Source organism: Artibeus jamaicensis, unplaced genomic scaffold (genome assembly GCF_021234435.1).
Source record: "Artibeus jamaicensis isolate MK-2021 breed Jamaican fruit bat unplaced genomic scaffold, CSHL_Jam_final contig_432, whole genome shotgun sequence".
NCBI lineage: Eukaryota > Metazoa > Chordata > Mammalia > Chiroptera > Phyllostomidae > Artibeus > Artibeus jamaicensis.
Genome location: NW_026521828.1, coordinates 4,504,403 through 4,524,202, shown reverse-complemented (window position 1 = coordinate 4,524,202; position 19,800 = coordinate 4,504,403). Strand labels below are relative to the sequence as shown.

At 36.1% G+C, this 19,800-nt stretch overlaps 1 protein-coding gene across 2 annotated transcripts in view; it reads left to right on the top strand.

Moving 5' to 3' along the window:
• The window catches only part of GABRG2 (gamma-aminobutyric acid type A receptor subunit gamma2), a 77,744-nt gene that overhangs the window by 17,415 nt on the left and 40,529 nt on the right, over positions 1–19,800 (top strand). For both annotated transcript variants that reach the window (XM_037131996.2, XM_037131995.2), the window contains exons 2-6: positions 5,970–6,121; positions 7,366–7,433; positions 9,953–10,173; positions 13,290–13,372; positions 16,326–16,463. In XM_037131996.2, coding sequence (XP_036987891.1) covers positions 5,970–6,121; positions 7,366–7,433; positions 9,953–10,173; positions 13,290–13,372; positions 16,326–16,463 — 662 coding nt within the window. The remainder of the gene's footprint in view (positions 1–5,969; positions 6,122–7,365; positions 7,434–9,952; positions 10,174–13,289; positions 13,373–16,325; positions 16,464–19,800) is intronic.

Here is a 19,800-nt window from a genome sequence, read left to right as displayed (position 1 = left end):
CAGCACAAGGGCTCTCAAGAGCTCTCAGTCCTCTACATAATACAGTCTCCTCCACCACGATCAGGTTCCCAGTCCTGATAACCTTTGGTGATAGGTACTCACCTTGCATAGCTCCTCCTACCCTTTTACCGAAGTCCATCTTTTGCAGTCACTGGCAGAACCCTGTGAAATGGCCTAGCTTACATGCATGCCTTCGCCCTGCAGTACGCATTGCTTTCTGAGCCCGGAATTGTTTAAGTGAGGCAGCTTATCACATCCATTAGGTTAAATTGTGAGCTTTGCTTTATTCCTCAGCATGGGGAAATCAAATCACTGGTATCTGCAATGGCAAGTTTATGATAGTTGAATGTTATTAACTTTGTGCTGAAGGTGCCGTACTTTTATTGAGCTCGGGCATAAACTAATTTGTTGTCCTAAGGGAAAAATGAGTTTGAGCAACCATTTATTTTGGTTGATCCTATTTTTTGATGAATGTACAGTGGCAGATTCTCTGGCCCCAATTTCTGTTTCAGAGGCTTGTGGTATAACAGTTTAACATTTTGGTTTGGCAACCTAAAGTGACTATTGGTAAATATCATTGTTTTCCTTCAAATCCATTGGCATTTGCCACCATAAAGATAGAATATGTATATGTATATGTACATGTGTGTGTATGTGTGTGTGTGTGTGTATATATATATTTATATATATATATATATATATATATATATATATATATATATATATATATATTCCTCTAACACAGGCAAGTAAACAGGGGATAATTGTAGGAATTACAGTAGTTTAAAAATTAAGTGGGGAAATGTACATCAAGTTCTTCAAGTTATTCTTTGAACACAGTGAATATTTAACAGTAGTCACTATTGGTTTACTTACCTTAGAAAAACTAGATAGCAAAAAAAAAAAGATTCTTTCCACAAATGTGAATTAAGCATGTATTCATGGAATTCATCATCTAGTCATGGAGACAGACAACAAGCCAACCACTAAATACACATTATGACAAATACTAAGAAGCAAATAAAGGACTGAATAGGGTCTATAAAGGGAAGGTGGGGGACAAAGGTAGATAAATGGTAAGGGACAGCCTTCACAAGAAGATGATGTTTATGTTGAAAACTGAAAGGCAGGAAGGAATAAGCCATGCTGAATGTTGTTTTAGAAGTTGGAGAGAAGGAGAGATTGTCAGCGGAAAGAACAATGCAGGCAAAGGTACTGGGATTTGACCAGTTTTCTTAAACTCAACGGACTCTCAAGTAACACCATGATCTAAGGAACAACACATTCTTGTGTTACTGATGTTTCGGGACTGTGAGGCTCCCGATCGGACTTTATAGCCTGATGAGAATGTAGGGTGGCAGGGGACCCCTGTGAGCGCAGTACAAGGAAGGAATAGATTTTACACTATAGAGTGGAGACAACAGTACAGGTAAAACTGATAGAGCAGCAAGTCCAATGCACTGGAATTTGTAACAGAACAGTTTCAAAAGGTTTTAGTTTGCTGGCATATCTGTCTTGGGAGATTTATTTTGATCATCTAAAACACACCACATTTGACTCATTGCACCTGTGAAATTAAAGTAAGCCAAAGCTTGTACCAATAAAAAAGTATTAATAAAATTAATGGTTCAAAGGAATCAAATGCTAATCATTTAAAAATATTTCAAGTGTGAAAGTAAATGAGTTTTCCAGTTCCGTCCATATTGAACAAAATGGAAAAGGACTCATGGACGTGGACGACAGGGGGTGGTTGTGGTGGGGAGGGAGGAGGTATAAGGGGACTTAATGGTAATGGAAAAAATACAACAAAAAAATTTTTTAAGTGATTTTTTGTTTATTTGCCTATTTACCCACTTATGTTAGAGAATATATATAATATATAGTTTATATATTCTGTCTTTATGAAGCCAAAAAATGGATTTAAAGATATCTGAATGAAATGGTTTATATCGCACCCAAACGTTTGCTATTGTACACCCTGGGCTTTATTGCATCTATGGGAATCTGAAATACCTGGATTAAAGTTTATAATTCCATAACCGCGTGATTAATCTTCACAGTGCCAAATATCTAGAATATGACCCAAATTTAAATATTTAGAATCTCCTATATTAATGAGAGCAATCTTTCATTAAGCGTTGTCTCTCCAGTATTCATTCTGTTTTCCTAAGCCACTTATGAGTATTCCTCCTAAATATTATTTTTGTTTCTGATTGCAAACACAAATTCATTGTATGTTTGTATTCATGCATAAATTTAAATCATGAATAAAACTGTAAAGATTAAAATTAAAATTAATAACCTCACAACATGGTGATTCTGAGTCATATTTAAACCAGGAACCTAGGAATCTGTATTCTTAAAAGTGCTCACCCCAGCTCACACACACACACACACACACACACACACACACACACACACCAGAGTTAGAACCGCTGATTTAAATATTCTATGCCTGAGATTCTGAAATTTTAATGTGTATATGAAGCACTTGAAGATTTTATTAAAGAATCTGATTGAGAAGCCCAGGTAGGGTCCAAGGGTCTGCATTTTGCATTTCTAGCAATTCCCCAGAGGGGCTCCTTTTGCTACCCAAGGCTCTCGGTCAGATGGCTTTCTAACAATTTTTTGGAAGTTTTCAAAAATGAAAGCTTTAGAACATTTTCTGGCATACCTTCCAGAAATTATCACTCAAACTGTAAAAAAAGAATGTTTCCATTATGATAAGTTCATTGAGTAATATCAATTACAGTTCTTTCCACTTATAAGATTGGGGGGGAATGGAGACAACTGTACTTGAACACCAATAAAAAATGTTTAAAAAAGATTATTTTTTAAACTGAAGGACCCAAGAAAGCATAATCACTTCTAACGTCTATTTATTTAAATAGGTGCCTTTAGCTAGGAGTTTAAATTTGTGTTTGCTGTAAGCCTACTCGACCGTTAAGTCAATTTTCTTGAGTCTTGATCAATTTATTTCTATCCTGCAGTTCTCATGGAGCTCACAATTGTACAGAATAGTCAGAGTTCTTCACCCCTCGACTGTTCACCTACAAATGGGGATGTTCTTAACTCCAAAGAATCACAGAGGGAAATCACAACCAACACTGAATGAGAGAGGTTCCTTTTCCTTTTTTTAAGACAAATGCGGGTACAGTCCCAGATTGTATATCAGCCCTATTAATTTAGACATCAGCTGGAGAAGCTCTAGAGAATAAAAACTTCATTTGTAGGGGCTCATTATTTTTCTTCCTGGAAAACATCTGTTTTGAGTCCTTTGTGGCCTGTATTAGACAAAAGCCTGGAAACAGCATCTGTAGAATCAGGCTTAGTTACACGGTTGGAGCTGTGGTTATGCGGTGGGCTCTTTAGAGTAATAACTGTAATAAAGCTCTTTTCAAAACCACGCGTCAGGCACTACACTAAGCATTTAGTGAGTATTCTCTTAACCTTATGCAAAAATGTGGTATGAATACTAGTGTTAACTTTATTTTAAAAAGAGAATGTTGATGTTTAGCCAGGTTAAATAATTTGCTCAAGGTCATAAAATAATGACAGAGACATGAAGCCAGCCCACAGACCCGGTAATGCCAAACTCCTAAATATATGCTCTTAATTTCTCTACTCTATTTAACCTCTGTGTGGCTAAATAGGCATCTTAAAGTAGGAAAAGACATGCATCACTGACACGATTAAGTGAAATCAATATGATTATTCTTCTGGCATCCAATAGGGGATGAGATTAAGAGAATCATTGTTGCAATTCTGGAAAGTAACATTTCTTCTAAGTATCTCTCATCAGTTCATTTGAACTGTTTTTCCTTGTTGTTCACCAGGTAATAGCAATGTCAGTAATGCAGCACCATGAGGCTTGGACTATTTATTTCTTAGCAGGAGGAAGTGCTTTAGGCAAGCAAACCAAACAACTGAGTAATACATCACCTTCCCTTGAAGAAACTTTAACAGGGTGCCTGTGTCTGATCGAGAGAGTCAGAGAGAAGCGAGAGACAGACAGACACGTCTGTGTCTGGGGAAGAAAGAAGGATAATTTTTTTCTGAAATGGCCCTTTTGTGTGACCAAATTAAACAGTAGTAAAATTCCATTACAATGACATCTAATGGGCCAAACATGTTTTTTTTTCTCCCCCTCAATGATTTATTGGAAGGATTTAGAAATATCTCAGAGAGAATTTTTTTCTTTTTAAAGTAGTAAAATTTGGGTCACAGGATTAGAGTTCCATTAGGCAGGGTTCACAGGGCTCTAAAGGAGGAACTGGGGGTTGAGAGGGATTATCCTCGCAGAGAACTGGTCTCTGCCTGATGAAGCTGGTCAGGCCCCCTCCTCCCCTACCCCGCCCATGCCCGGCGCCCTCTGTAGGCACAACGATGTTAAAGCCCCCCCTGCTACTACAGTGCAGGATGTAAACCACTGATCTGCTGGGGGTTACGCAGATGCATGGCTCAATTCACATGGTTCCTTTTTATAAAGGAATTTAAAGAGAGATTACTGGCTTACTAAATTGATTCATGCCGTGATTTCTCTTAAAAGTTCATCTCCCTCACTCATTCTCAGGCCAGATTAATCACTTATTAGCTTTCTTCTACCATTTTATCATCTATCTATCTACTTATCTGTCTCCAAGCTTCATATATAAAACACAGCCATATATATATATATATATATATTTATATTTATATATATATCTGAGTATAATTGAAGAAAGGTGATAAATATGGTTTGAGAAAAACATATTTTTAATGAGCATTATATATATTGAATATACATATATATTTAATTGAATATATATTCAATTAGGGTAATGTGGCAGTGATTTCATTTCTGACAAGATCCAGTCTATACCATGTACTTAGGAAAATAAAGTGAAGACAGGTGGGACATTTTATACTTGACATTTGTTATGTTTTTCACCAAAAACCACAGAAGTAACCCATATGCATTGAGTGCTGATAAAAATGAAAATGGCAGCTTTTGTAAGGTTTTGCCTTCCCTCTAGATATGGAAAATACAATTGTCTTTGTGCGTTGTGGGTGGTGGGAGAGGGGGAATTGAACTTGGGGCAGGGGAAAGACAAGCTACAGTAATTCTACTATCTTTCCTAAGTCAGCCTTAGCTTCCGGCCCAACCACTGGGATTTTCTGATATGTTTGGTCACGGCAAACTGAATCAAAGCATATTTTGTGGCATTCTGATCACTCAAAACATGTAGTTTCATTTCTACGGTTGTAATACATTAAGCAATAGTATGAGTTCCCAGTTTGGGAGCTTTTGCTGTAGTAAAGAGTGGTTTAAAGTCTGCAACTACATTTTTCTTCACAGTACCAGGTTCTTAACAATCAAAGATAAATGAACCGCCCTTGCTTCAGCGCAAGAGAGGAAAAATACACACACACACCCCGGGGGAAGCAAAGGCAGCAAGACTGAGCTCTCCTTAGTAGTTCAATCGAAGAGGGAGAGGCTTGGCTGGCGGTTTGTGGGAGGGAATCTAATTATCAGTCTCTTACTTTCATTAATAGTTGGGAGCAAGTTAACATCTCAAAGGAAAAAGAAGGAGACATCATGCCTGAATTCTTAGACTACATTCTGATCGTTTAAGCATCACTTTCTCAAAAATAGGTGAATCGATAGGTCCTTCATGAGGCTGGGCTGTTGGGCAAAAAGAACATCAACTACAGAAAAGGCAAAAATAACTGGTAAGAAATAGTCTACTTGTAGATGGGAAGGCAGAGCATTCTGAAAACCTGGACAGTGCACTTTTATAAACTGTTATCTACATCCGTGAGGTTCGATGATCTAGACTAATCCTCAGGTAGGAATATTCACTGTAATCCGTTTTAATTTCTATTCCAGTAACCGGGTTTCATTTCTCCTTTTCTGCCAGTGCTTTGGGAGTAAAAGTTAACTTGGATGCAGTCTGTGTGTTTCTTAACCAATATTTTTGTTTGCTCAGCCTCACTAGCCAAAAATCTGATGACGACTATGAAGATTATGCTTCTAACAAAACATGGGTCTTGACGCCCAAAGTTCCTGAGGGTGATGTCACTGTTATCTTAAACAACCTTCTGGAAGGATATGACAATAAACTTCGACCTGATATAGGAGGTATGTGGAAATCTTTTGTAGTGTGGTGTGGACAGAAACTCATAAACATGCCTACCACATTAGAAAAAAGTCAGCATCTTTCAAAAACCATAGCCATTTAAATGATACCTTTACTGAATGTTATAAAATAGATAAAGAACATACAAATAGCATTCCAGTTTGAAGGTAGGAGGGGTGCTGATAAGTTCAAATGAACAAAGATGATTTTCAAGAGTTACGTGAGAACTGGAAATTCATTTTTTGGCTGGATAGCCCAGACAAAGGCTGTAGAAGAAAAACGACAGGTTCTTTATGAAGTGATATCAAAAAGAAGCAAGCAAATAATGAGAAAGGAGGTATATCCATTGCCCATTATAACAAACAACTACAAATTCTTAGTGGCAGATCCGATGGTCAAGCCCAAAGTTCAGAGGACAGAAATGCCTCGTTGGGGTGACAGCAAGGTTGCAGGTATATGGAATAAGGACGACTTCATTCCACCACAGAGAGTTAGGGCATGACCCCTTTGAGGAAAATAATAGAGATGAACCAAATGTTGAACTGAAGCCCAGAATAACATTATGAATCTTTGTTCATTAAATGTGAAATGAAAATGGAGCACATGCATTTGGTCATAGATGTAATACTGCATTATTTTCCATGTCAGACCTCTGACAAATAGGTGTGTGTTGGGTTTCCATATGGTTTCCTCGTGTTACCTGGTGAGTCCCAGACTTCATGGAGTCACTGAGGAAGATTGATTTAGTGATGGCTAGAGGCATACGTGGATACAGCGGGCATAAAAGCAACCAACAGGTGCAACTATTCCAAAACAATCCATTACCCTTGTTGCTCTTTTTATCTACTTCATGCTTCTTTGACATATTTTTCTGGGTCACAAATATTTTTTTCCTATATGAGGCAAGTCAAGCTGCAATGCCCAAATAAATTTCAGAGCCTGAGGGAAAAATGGTAAAGTTCAGGACATCTGAGAAAAAGATTAAAAAGAAAATCTGAGGAGTTTTCCTTCTCTGTTCATCTTTACACAGTCTCGAAAGGATGTTTAGTTATAGCGTTTACAAGCCAAACAGAGAGACTTCTTTGAAAACCAAATTATTTAAAAGAAGCAAGTTAGTCACTGGCACCAAATTAATTGCAAATAAATTCTTTTTAAAGTGGAAAAATAAATGTATTTCTAGAAAAACAGACTAAAAATTTTACATTGTACATATCTCTATTGTACATATCTCTGCTTATCTCTGCAGTGAAACCAACATTGATTCACACAGACATGTATGTGAACAGCATTGGTCCAGTGAATGCCATCAATATGGTAAGATTCTAATAGTTTGTCATTAACATGTGGTATGATGAAAATAGCAAGAAATATGCCAATAAAAAAATTTGGAAGGGAGAATCTGTCAGATCCTTTTTTTTTCTCTTTTGCAATAAGAAGATAATTTTAATAATTTTTTTAATGATAGTTAAATGTGATCATACCTATAAAATTAATTTGGGTAAAATGCTATACTCAAAATTCAACAATAATTGTTTGCTTGGTAGTTATTGCTTTCTACAAAATAAAGTGCTCTAGTAATTTTTAGAATATTAATGGTTTAGAGAAGGCATCATTTGCTTCAAATCAGAATTCTCTCTCAGAGGAAGTAATTGATCTGATGTAACAATAAATGTAACTTTTTATTATACAACTCTTTCTATCCAAATCTGAAATAAGAAACTAGATTGGAATCTATAACAGAATAGAATAGGGTAGAACATTAACTTAATGTAATGTATGTAACATAACACAACTAAACTTTGAAATAGTGTTTACCAAGCTGTCAATAAGGACACTCTGTTGAATCAAAGATATGAGAAACTTTAATTGCTCCCAATTGGGGTGAATAATAAGTTTGCTTGTTTAACCATTAAGCAAATGCCAACATGTTTCTTCTTTATAATGAAAATTCTCAGACTATTTATCATCCAGATGCAAACTATAAATATTTAAAAAGGAGAAGAAGCCATATGTACTTTATTAAAGCATAGAACTTTTAATTTCTGGAATATCAGCTCCCAAAACTACTGTTCTAGGATCACAGTCTATGAATCACTGGTTTAACTAATCTTTATTTTTATATTTCCTTATTTATTTGTGTTTGGCCAACATGTACACCAGAAAATATTTAATTTTTGTGTGTTTTGCCAAATTGTACATCAGAGATTATTACTGTTTACTGGCACATCACTAATTAGTTGAGAAAGAATTTCACAAGATAGCTTCCTTTCTCACTAGTTCCTCATTGGTGCAGATGGCAAATGGGGAATTAATTAGTGAGCCAAGGGGCATGGCTAACCCCTGAGGAACTGTAGTCCATTGCAATGAGATGCAGCAGTGGGAAGTGCAAGGATGTAACACAGAATGGTGCAAATGCAATTCCTGTCTAATCCTGACAGGCTCTGTACTCTTGGGCAAATAAACAATCTTCCTGTCTGTCCATGTTCTTCATCATAAATTGGGGGAGGGTTAAGGGGATTGGACTAGGAAAAGTGGATGACTCCCAACCCTTGGTTCTCACATTCTAAGAATGCTGAAGTTTCTTTTTAAAATTTTCTCATTTATCGGCATGATTAAAATCAAAGTATAAAGTAACACTACATACTACTTAAATGTGACAGTCAGACTGGAACTCAGGTGTTCTGATGCCAGGCCTAATGGTCTGAATTCACATCATACTTTTCTTCGATTAAAGTCAATCCCTTGCCACTTAGTGGTAGATCCTTGAGTATATTTGTTACAGAGTAATTTATCATCATAGCACCCTGGCACTTTGAGAATATGCTTTGTGATAGAGATTAGTACAGTATTAAACATTATTATTAATTAGTTAGTTTCCCTGTGTTTGGAGGAAAAGACAACTATAATAGTTTTAAAAAAGGAAGACCATCTTATGCATCGTACTGGTCTTTGCTATCTGCCAGATACAACACAAAGCACTTCATGTGTATTCTCTTTTTCTATCCTCACACTGCCTCACAAGATAGATTCTTTCATGTCCTCATTTTATTATGAGGTGACTGAGGTCAACAGATCCAGTTTAGAACTGCTTAATTATGCTGGACTTTAACTCTACAGCAGTGGTTCTCAGCCCAGGTGATCGCTTTCCTTAAGGCATTTAGTAATGTCTAGAGGAAGTTTTGAGTTGTCACAACTTGGGGTGGGGTTGAGGTTGGTGTTGGCCCTACCGATGTCTAATGAGTAGAGACTAGGAATTCCACTAAGCATCTTAAAATGTACAACACAGCTCCCACAACCCAAAATTTGCTAGCCCCAAATAACCCAAGAGCCCTGGCTGGTGTGGCTTAGTAAATTGAGTGCTGGCCTGTGAACCAAGGGGTCACCAGTCAGATTCCCAGTCAAGGCACATGCCTGGTTGTAGGCCAGGTCCCCAATGTGGGGCATGTGAGAGGCAATTGCACACTGATGTTTCTTTCCCTCTCTTTCTCCTTTCCTTACCCTCTGTCTAAAAACAAATAAATAAAATCTTAAAAAAAAATAACCCAAGAAACTGTGTTCTATAGGCATCAAATGCATACAGTGTTATCAGGGCTATGATCTTTTGCCAAAATTCATTTAGACCAGTTCTTTTTTTGCCCCCATGAAAATATCAACTCATCTACAAGATATGAGTGAGTCTCCTCAACTAAGTCTTTGCTTTCCTTGGGACAATTTAAAGCCAATGTATCTCAGAATAGCAATGAGAACAAAAAATGACAAACATAAAAAATATGTTCTACGAGATAACCCTACTGCATTACAAATGTTGTGTTTTACCTGTCTCTTTATCACAGGAATATACAATTGATATCTTTTTTGCCCAAACATGGTATGACAGACGTTTGAAATTTAACAGCACCATTAAAGTCCTCCGACTGAATAGCAACATGGTGGGGAAAATCTGGATTCCAGACACTTTCTTCAGAAACTCAAAAAAGGCTGATGCACATTGGATTACCACCCCCAATAGGATGCTGAGAATTTGGAATGATGGTCGAGTGCTCTACACCTTAAGGTATTATTTTGGAAGAAGAAATGAGTAATTGCTGGGAATAAAACAAAGGTCAACCTCTTCAGACAAAAAAGAAAGGAAAGAAAGAAAGAAAGAAAGAAAGAAAGAAAGAAAGAAAGAAAGAAAGAAAGAAAGAAAGAAAGAAAGAAAGAAAATTTCAAGCCAACATCAAGGTTGGCATGTTTGATCATCGACAGTACAAAATTAGTTTTTCTTTCTGTTGTCGATGAGCTTTTTCAAAGGAATAGGAATAGGTCAAATTATTTTTCTGACTGATGTGAGAACTCGTTTTTGTCTTTCTCACAAGTGCATGGAACTTTCCTGGTGTTTTAAGACCTCCTGAGCTCTGCATCAACCTTGGCTTTTGTGGGTGTGTCCTGCTACTCTAAAATGTGGAAACAAAAACATAGTCATCTTTGGGACCACCGGTTGCTATGCTTGGAAATGTCTCTGTTTCCAAGGAAACTGTTGCGGAGGGAGATTTTTTGATGTGGAAATCTGCTGTATGCTTTCTCTTTTCAGCTATACAATGGCACGTAACTACAGTAAATTCTGTCTCCCAGCATCTACCCCCAATACACTGCCAGGCTGTTTGAATTAATTTATTGGCTATTTTGGAAAGACATCTTTTGGGAAAACTTGGAGCTATTTTTTACTATCTGAACTTAAAAATAAAGTAACATTTGGGAGGTTTTCTACTTATACAGGCCATTATCTTAGCACTTTATGCTTAGATGCATATTTATATGCTGATGTTTTTCATTGATGATCATATATATTTTTTTCTCCCCACCCCCGGTGATCATATAGTATTAAACAACATAATAGATACGTACACTGAGTCATACACTTATGACTCAGACAAACCTGGATTTAGGTCTTAGCTCTATACCATGCTACCTGTATGCTTTAGGGCAATTCTCCAAAGTTTCTAGGGGGCAGCTATTAGATAGCACGTGTGTTAGTGCTAAAAGACACGTCTCCAAGCTTTATCTGTATAGTAAGTTTGATGTTTTTACTTGATTACATTTTTATTTTGAGGAATTAGATGGAAAATGAGGGGATTATTGGAAAACAAGACACAACTACCCCACCACACACTGCCCAGACACCTGAGCTAACTCTTCACTTTCTTTAATTTTGTAAAATAGACAATGATTCTTATCTTACAGAGATATACGGACTAAACAGTGCTTAGACCCTGATACATAGTAAGCACAGAAGACACTGAATTTATTCATGTATACTTTTTAGTAAAATGTATAAATACAATTCTCCTAGGTCTTAGTATCCTGGAACTTTTAGCTTCAAAATGATTCATGTTAAATGCCCTTGAGACATACACCTTACATAATATTCAACATACAAAATAAAACACTTTAAAATGGCTTCAAACCTTTCTATCAGTTAAACAGTTACATCAGTAACTAGAAAAAATGGCTATAAGTTTAGAAGAAAGTCATTGCATACATTTTGAACTTATCACAGGTTTTATTAAATGTGAGATAAGGTAATGACTAGAATTAGAATCTAGTAAAAATAAAAGTTTGTGTCATAAATCAGAGCTCAGTCTAGCTTTTGAAATATTGTTGATTACACTATCTTGAGTCTGTTTATGTTTTCATAACATTATAGTCATTTTTCACTTCCATTGATTTACAGAATCACTATACAATATTTAATTACAGAAGCTGCCTCAGAAATGTCACTCACAAAATTCAAAGTTTGAATGACCTGCCAATCTATGCTGAGAAATGGTTTTATTCTTGTTCCTATTTATGAGTTATGGATATGCATGTGCATAGCTATATATATTGTATTTATGTTTTTGCAAACTATATAATTTTCATTTTAATAATTTCAGTGTAATTTAGAAAGATAATACTAAAATATCTAATTTAATTATAATTTTACTTATGAATAAAACTAATCTGTTCTTTGGAAGAGCATTTAATTATTGAGTGACAATGATTAAAACTTCCAGCTTTGGAGACAAAAAATCTTGGAATTAGATCACAACTGTGCCACTAGCTTTGTAACTTTTGCCAAGTTCAAGTACAATAAAGCCATAATAACATATACAAAATGAGAGGACAATTCACCTTTACCCAGTGTCATATAAACAATTAATGTCTCAATGTTTATTAATAAGGTCATTAATTGCCCCATTATATTATAGAAAAATAATCTCCCCAATGAAAAAGTATGCTAAATTGACAAATCTTTTAAAATAAACAAATATTCATAAGATAACATTACTTCATGATTGATAACATTATAAGAAATAGAGCTAACCTATATGAAATTTAAGATATCATCAGTCCATCACCAGTATAATTTTAGAATATGTTCATATTTCTCCAAAGGTAATCAAAACATCCGAACACCTTTAAATTTCATCCTTCCAACTACTCCAGTCCACTAAGATCCAGAAAACCTGTCTGTTTAATAAGCCCCTCAGATTTAAACTATCTGAGATGCACTGGAAAATATATTTCTACTGTATCTAAGTTTATTTAACATTTTCTGTTTGCCACTAAGAACTTTTGTACTCTATAATGTCCTAGTGAATGGCTTCACCGTGTTCCATTGCAAGAATGTGTAATACTCCATTTTGAAACATAGGTGATTTCAAAGCTAATATAGTAATTTAAAGCTAACAGCTAATAAGCACTTACACACAGAAGGTTCTACTTTAATTAGCAGATAAGATCTGAGAATCATCAGCATTCATTTACAGGCAAACAGTAAATGAGCTTAAGTTCTTATAACAGTTTGTTCTGTTAGGTTAAATATGTCCACTGAGCAGTCTCCTGTGAGCAATTAATTTTTCCCCCCAAATAATCATTGTGTGATCCTAAGTTTTGATAAAATGGAGTTGAGGTCAATGAGAACCTACTGTTGGGTCTGTGAAAACAAATGGATCACATTAAGTCTTAAATACTTTTCTCCTGGACTTGGTAGATTTCCTCAGTGAAAATCACTTTGTGTTATAGGTACGAATGTGAGATACACTCTCCAGGAATAAAGATGAAAAATGGGCATTAGAAATTGTGCTAATGTATATTTTGAAAACTATGTCTCAAATCTTTCTACTTATGTTTCATATTTCTGTTGAGATTGACAATTGATGCCGAGTGCCAATTACAGTTGCATAATTTTCCAATGGATGAACACTCCTGCCCCTTGGAGTTCTCCAGTTGTAAGTAATACTCATTTGCATTCTGTATCCCCTCTCACCATCGTCTAATTGCAGTGTCAATGAATTGGGAGATTCACAGAGAACGCAAAATTGTATTAAGCGATGTTGTTCACATTGAAGATTTTGACAGTTTCTTTCATTATACCACCAGCTTGACCCTATTAGAGTAATTCTTGCAGAAAGAAATCTAATTTATCGTGAAGTATAAATAAGTTTCACTGCAGTATAAACTTTTAATAAATTGGCAGCTGTTGCCAGGAGCCCTTTGTTGGGTTGAGAAGAATTACAAAGCCAGACCTGGATTGAATAGAAAGTGGTAATGGTAAATTATACACCCTCTCCTTCCATGGGCTCAAGAGAAGAGAGTCACAGTACATTTGCTGTTTATTTTCTCCCTTACCTGTCAGGGAATGCAGAGATCCAACAGTGCCATTTGCATAGTTCAGTTTTGTAGCCCTGTTAAAGAGAACAAAATTAATAATCGCCTCTTCCTCCTGGAGTTCTAGAACTAGTTATCCACCAGTGAGTAAAAGACTGATTTTTGGTGTTGTTTGGGTCTAGTTCAAATTCTGAGTCTATCTCTTTAGACTTGAGCGAATTACTAAATCTCTAAATCAGTCCCCATTTCCAGGTACTCACTACAGATTTACAAGATCTAACCCATAGCAATATCGTTTTGTGGATGTGATGTATGTAAAATGCTTGCTATGCTATTTCAGCACTCAGGATTCAATAAAAAGCTCTCTTCTTTTTACTATTATCATTATCACCAGACAATAGACTGCATGAGGGAAGAACTCCCATAATGATTCTAACATAAAGGACATTGATCTTTAGTAAACTTCACAGACATTTCCTGCCTGAATCGAAAACAAGCCTCCATTTCCCCGAAGTGCTGGCCTCACTACTCTTTCAGGGCCTGTTAGGCTGCTTCTTACGGGCCCCGAACTCCTTATTGTCGGTCTGCCAACTGTGCATATTAAGCAACGAAAACTGATTACAAATTTTAAGTTTATATATAATTGCCCAGCTAGGGAGTGAGGGAGACTCCTAAGAGCCAATGAAGTCATAATAACCATATTATAAAAAATCAGCGATGAGAGAAACAATCATTTGTTTACCATTGCATCCATTCCGGAGGGAACTAGATGAAAAATAGCATATATACGAGGTGGGACAAAAGTAGGTTTACAGCTGTTTGCATGGGAAATAATGTAATAATGAATAGATAATAATACAAGAGTAATCTCTGTGTTTCATGCACTCACAACTGTAAACCTACTTTGGCCCCACCCTCTATTTAAAGGGGTTCCATTATAAAATTTATTTTATATGTTTTTACTTCATCCATGAAGAGAATATTTTTAAGTGGAAGCTTCCCCAAGCTTTAGGAGACTAGACTTATTTTCTTTTCATTTCTAACTGGGATTACACGTCTACTGAATCAGCTAAAGCTTAAGAACTGGTGATTCCTGTGCCTTCAGGTCACCAGTTGACAACTGTCTTCTGAGCCCAAGCACAACTTAATATCACTTATTGCTATAAAAAAAACAACAAATCACAGTTACATGCTCCACAGGGAGATTCCTAATGGCATCGTTCTCTTCCTCAGTTTTCACATACCCTGCCTCTCCTCTGCTTCACGGCACACGGGGGGCCTGCTTTCTCTCTTTTCCTTCTCCTTTTTAAAAAAATATTTCATTTATTTATCTTTAGAGGGGAAGAAAAGGAAAGAGGGAGAGAAATATTCATGTATGGTTGCCTCTCGTGCATCCCCTGCTGGGAACTGGCCTGCAACCCAGGCATGTGCCCTGATGGAATTGAACCACAATCCTTTGGTTTGCAGGTCTGCGCTCAATCCACTGAGCTACACCAGCCAGGGCTCTTTTCCTTCATCTTAATTAACAAATAGATAACAACCAAAGAGTTGGACCAAAAGAAAAGACAATGAGGAAAAGAAAGAAACACAAGGGATTTTATTCTAAGTAGTGAATCAGCCTCCACAATTAAGACATCTTGTCATAACATCATTAGTAGATAACAGTTGAGATGATTTCTAGTTTTTTCAAATCTCTCTCTCTACTTCTCTATTTTTTACTTGAGTTTATTGCACAGTTTACTTAACAGTAATGTTTATCCATTAAAAATATACTTACTATTAGTTTTATGAAATAAGTCTGATGATCTTCCCCATAAGGAATCAAATAATTCAGAAAAAAATTAAACTTGTCTAGAGTCCCGGACTTGGAAATGGTGCTGACAGTCACTGCGTTATCAGTATACTGCCTCGTTCATGAAGGCTTTCTGTGCTCTGGGCTGACCTGGACTGACCCTTTGGAATCTGTGCAGTGCTCATCGGTACCTTCCCCTTGATGTTTCTACTTACTGCTTTCATTGCAGACTTCTGTTTATATCAGGATAAAGTCCCAGCAAATTGAGAGAGTGAACATAATGTAAATAGTTGAGGCTATTTTTTCCCAGCCACCTTCCACTCCAAGTGCATGCTCTGGAGAAGAATTTGGGTCTGCCCTTCTCTCAGTATTTTCTGTTTCTGCAGGACTCTCCAAATCTTGCCCTGGTTGACTCCCCTTTACCCTGAAATAATATCTTACATATGTACTATTTATTATATACTGACCACTTTTTATGTCTTACCCAGACTATGTAAAGTGTGCATACAGTATATATTAAATCAAGTATAGGATACCTTCTATGCAATGTAAGTGACTTTCAAGGATGACTATGACCTCATGATTTTTAAACCTAACTTCCTATTAGAATATGATGTTGTTGTATTTATTTTCTCCAGGGTGAGGCTCTTTAGTCCAGGATCCTCATTTAGTCATAACTTTATCTCTCTCAGTACTTTGCTCAGTGTCTTGTTCCTGGAGGTGGTTGCTACATACGCTCATTTATAATCATTTTAAATGTGTGCTTTCCCATCTCATGGCAGATGGCTATCCGCGGGAAGAGATTGTCTACCAGTGGAAGCGTAGCTCTGTGGAAGTAGGTGATACGAGATCCTGGAGGCTTTATCAATTTTCATTTGTTGGACTGAGAAACACCACTGAAGTAGTGAAGACGACTTCTGGTAAGATACACGTAAAGAGGATTCTCAGTGACCCTTCAAGAGCTAAAATTCTAGAAAATTGAACAACGATTTTTAAGAAAAGAACTAAAATTCTGATGCATATGATTCAGAAGGTTTTCCAATACATGTGTACAAGTGATATTCAAAAAATTAAAGTGTTTTAATTTTCTAGAGAAAAGTATAATGGGTATTCTAGTATAATAGATAAATATAAGTAGATTCTATCAATTCAAAGCAAACTGCATTCAAATTGAATTAGTGAATTATTTGCTTAATTTCTTTAAGCAAAAGTAAGTAACAATTATTTAAAAAATATTTATTAGGTATAAGTGTAATGTTTCTTTTAAGAAATATGTTTTATACTATATTGAAATAGAAACATTTAAAGTAATAACACAAAAATGAACTTTCTACAAATGTAGAAAAATGACCACAATGAATATGATGAATTCTCCATTAAATAATTTCGTGTATTGGACTGACTCCATCACTGGATAAGGGACTGCACTTTGATATCAAACAGGCCTGGGTTCAAATCCCAACTCCATCAATTACCAGCTTTGATATTGAGAAAATTACTAAATGTCTCAGGACATCAACTTTCACAGGTAACCAATGTGGACAAAATGATCTGCATCTCAGACATTCTATGTGTAGGGGAAAGAAAGTAAAATGCTTAGAATGATATCTGGCACTTAGTGAGCATTCAATAAACAGTATCTCTTACTAATTAATATTAATTATAATTATCAAGTGTGCATGACACTTAATTGGGCCAGGACGTCAGATTTTTCAAGAGAAGCAAAAAATTTATATTTTTGTATTAAAACCCCATGATTTTAATGGTATTAATTGAATCGATGTAAAAAATCCATGTGAGGCAAGTCAAACATATTTGCAAACTAGATCTGTCTTCTGGTGGCAAGTATGAATCTTCTGGAATGTTGAGTATATACTACATACAGATTACTCCACCTTTTAAAATTAATATGACAATTTAAATATGCCCTGATTTCAAATATAAACCTTGTGCCCTCAGCCTGCCATCTATCCCACTAGTTGAGCTGTTTTCTGTTGTTTTACTTACACATACCTGATATTCTTCCCTTGAAATTTGTAAGGTATGGTTTGGTGTTGACTAATTTGGAATAAGGTCTTGGTCTTCCGTACAGAGAAAAGCAAATTTAGGACCTATACAAAGATGGAAATTTAGGAGTCTACCTGCATAAAAATGTAAAATTCTACCTTTAAGATTCTCTCATTCAAAGAGCTAGCTGGTCCTAATATTGTTTTTTGGCATTTGAAAATTTCTCCTAAACATGCTTTCATTTTGAAAGAAAGAACCCAAAGAAGGTCAAAGAGATGCTTGAGTATATTTTTTGAAAAGTTTCCTTCTGCTCCCTTATTCACTGGAAATCCTGACCACCAAGTACTAGAATAGAGTTTCATTCGGTGCCAAAGAAAGATATTCAGGATCGCCTTAGGAGTAAAGTCTTCCATCTGTGAGAGAAAGGACATGTGTAAAAATAATCTCCAAGTCTGCATGCTTCCAGAAAGAGAAATTGAGCATCAAGTTCTGCTGTATATTTATATTTCCATACTTATTCCAGCACCCTAAAACAGAACCCACAAATCCATGACTAGTCAATCTTTTGTTCAGTCATTTGAGCACAGAGTAGCAATAAAATCAAAAGTTGATGAGAGAAGGGTTGGGTTTATATCACAGGGTCTAACATCACCTCCTTCCCACTGTCTCATATTGAGAATGATCTAGAGTAGTTACTATCTATTAAGAGATACTTCCAGAAGAAAATAACCCACTCAAAGCATGGCAAGAAAAATCAACGCGATATCACAAAGTTATTAAGCTTCCTAGGGAAATCAAGCCAAACTGTGTTGACATCTAATTTAGTAGTGAGTGGCTTTATCTAATTGATTGTACCAGCTCCTTGTGAACTTCATCGTGGTAGCTAGCTTTCACATTGGTCTTCTTGTCTACACCCTGCTCTCTTGCTAGTTTGTGTTTTACCTGCAGTGCTATTTCATTGGTCTCTGTGAAGAAGAGGGTTGGACTGAAACTTAAAGCCAATGCTATGAGACAGCCGGATTCTTGTGATAGTAGATTTTGTAATGACTGGAAGTTTCTGCAGGGTCTTTTGTTGGACTTCTGATGCCATTCCTGTCTTCAAGCATAGCTCCATAATTAATTAATATCTACTAAGAAGTTTTGTTAACGATTTTTCTTGGGAAAGTGTTCGAATCACAAATTTCTAACCATTTTTGTATTTCAGCCATTAGAACAATGTGGCTTTCTCCTAGGCTTATAGTAAATGTCCTCCTTCAAGAAGCCTCTGTGGCAACTGGGCAAGAATATTTGCTTAAAAAGATACACGGCTGACTGTAGGGGGTTTCTAACCTTCAGTCACATAAGCCCCCTTTTGTGACTGTGTTATATCCAAGTGACTCGACTACTGGTTCCTTAGTGTTTTTTCTCTATATTGATTCATTGTTATTCATTTAAACATTTTTAAAAGAAAATTTATATTAAGACCATAATCATAAACCAGAGACATGTGACATAAATAGAAACTGATATAAAAATTTCATTAAAAATGTTTTAAAAACTTTTTAATGTTCTTAAATTTTAAGTGCATGTATATTTATGTTCCCCAGATTCTGAGTATGTTGAAAAAGATAAAAAGAGAGGTATCAAAAAAAATGGGGGAGTACAGCTAGCACCAAAGTGACAAAAATTCTTGAGTAAACAGGACAGAAGGAGTGTTTCACAGAAAATAATTTTCTTACCCATGGAAATTAATGCTAATGATAACCCTTGTATCCATCAACCAGATTATATGCTCATCACCATTTGCATCTGTATCACACTTGAGAAAAATACTGCCTTGGTGGTGGATCGATAAAACTTGGTGGCGGATCGATACCTTTAATTCATAGTCAACAAGACTTTGGGTCCATAATTTCTTCTCCAAATCATCATGTTTTCCTGACTTTTCTATATCTGGTACTAGTGAGCCAGGCAAGAACACTCAGAGAGCCACATCTCTGCCTCCCACATCTAATGAATCATGAAGGCACTTATGCTCTGAAATATCTTGTGTAACTGTCCCCTTTTCAGCTTGCCATCACTACTGGCCTAGTTCATGATTTTGTCTGTTTTCATCGGGACTGTGTCGGTAGCCGATTAAGTCATGTCCCTGCTCTGTCCCTCTCTTCTTTAGTCTATCATTTACACACCAACCATAAGAGGCAGCACTTTCTGAGTACTAACTACATGCACCATAGCAAGCGTTTCATATAAAAGACCTACTTTAAGTCT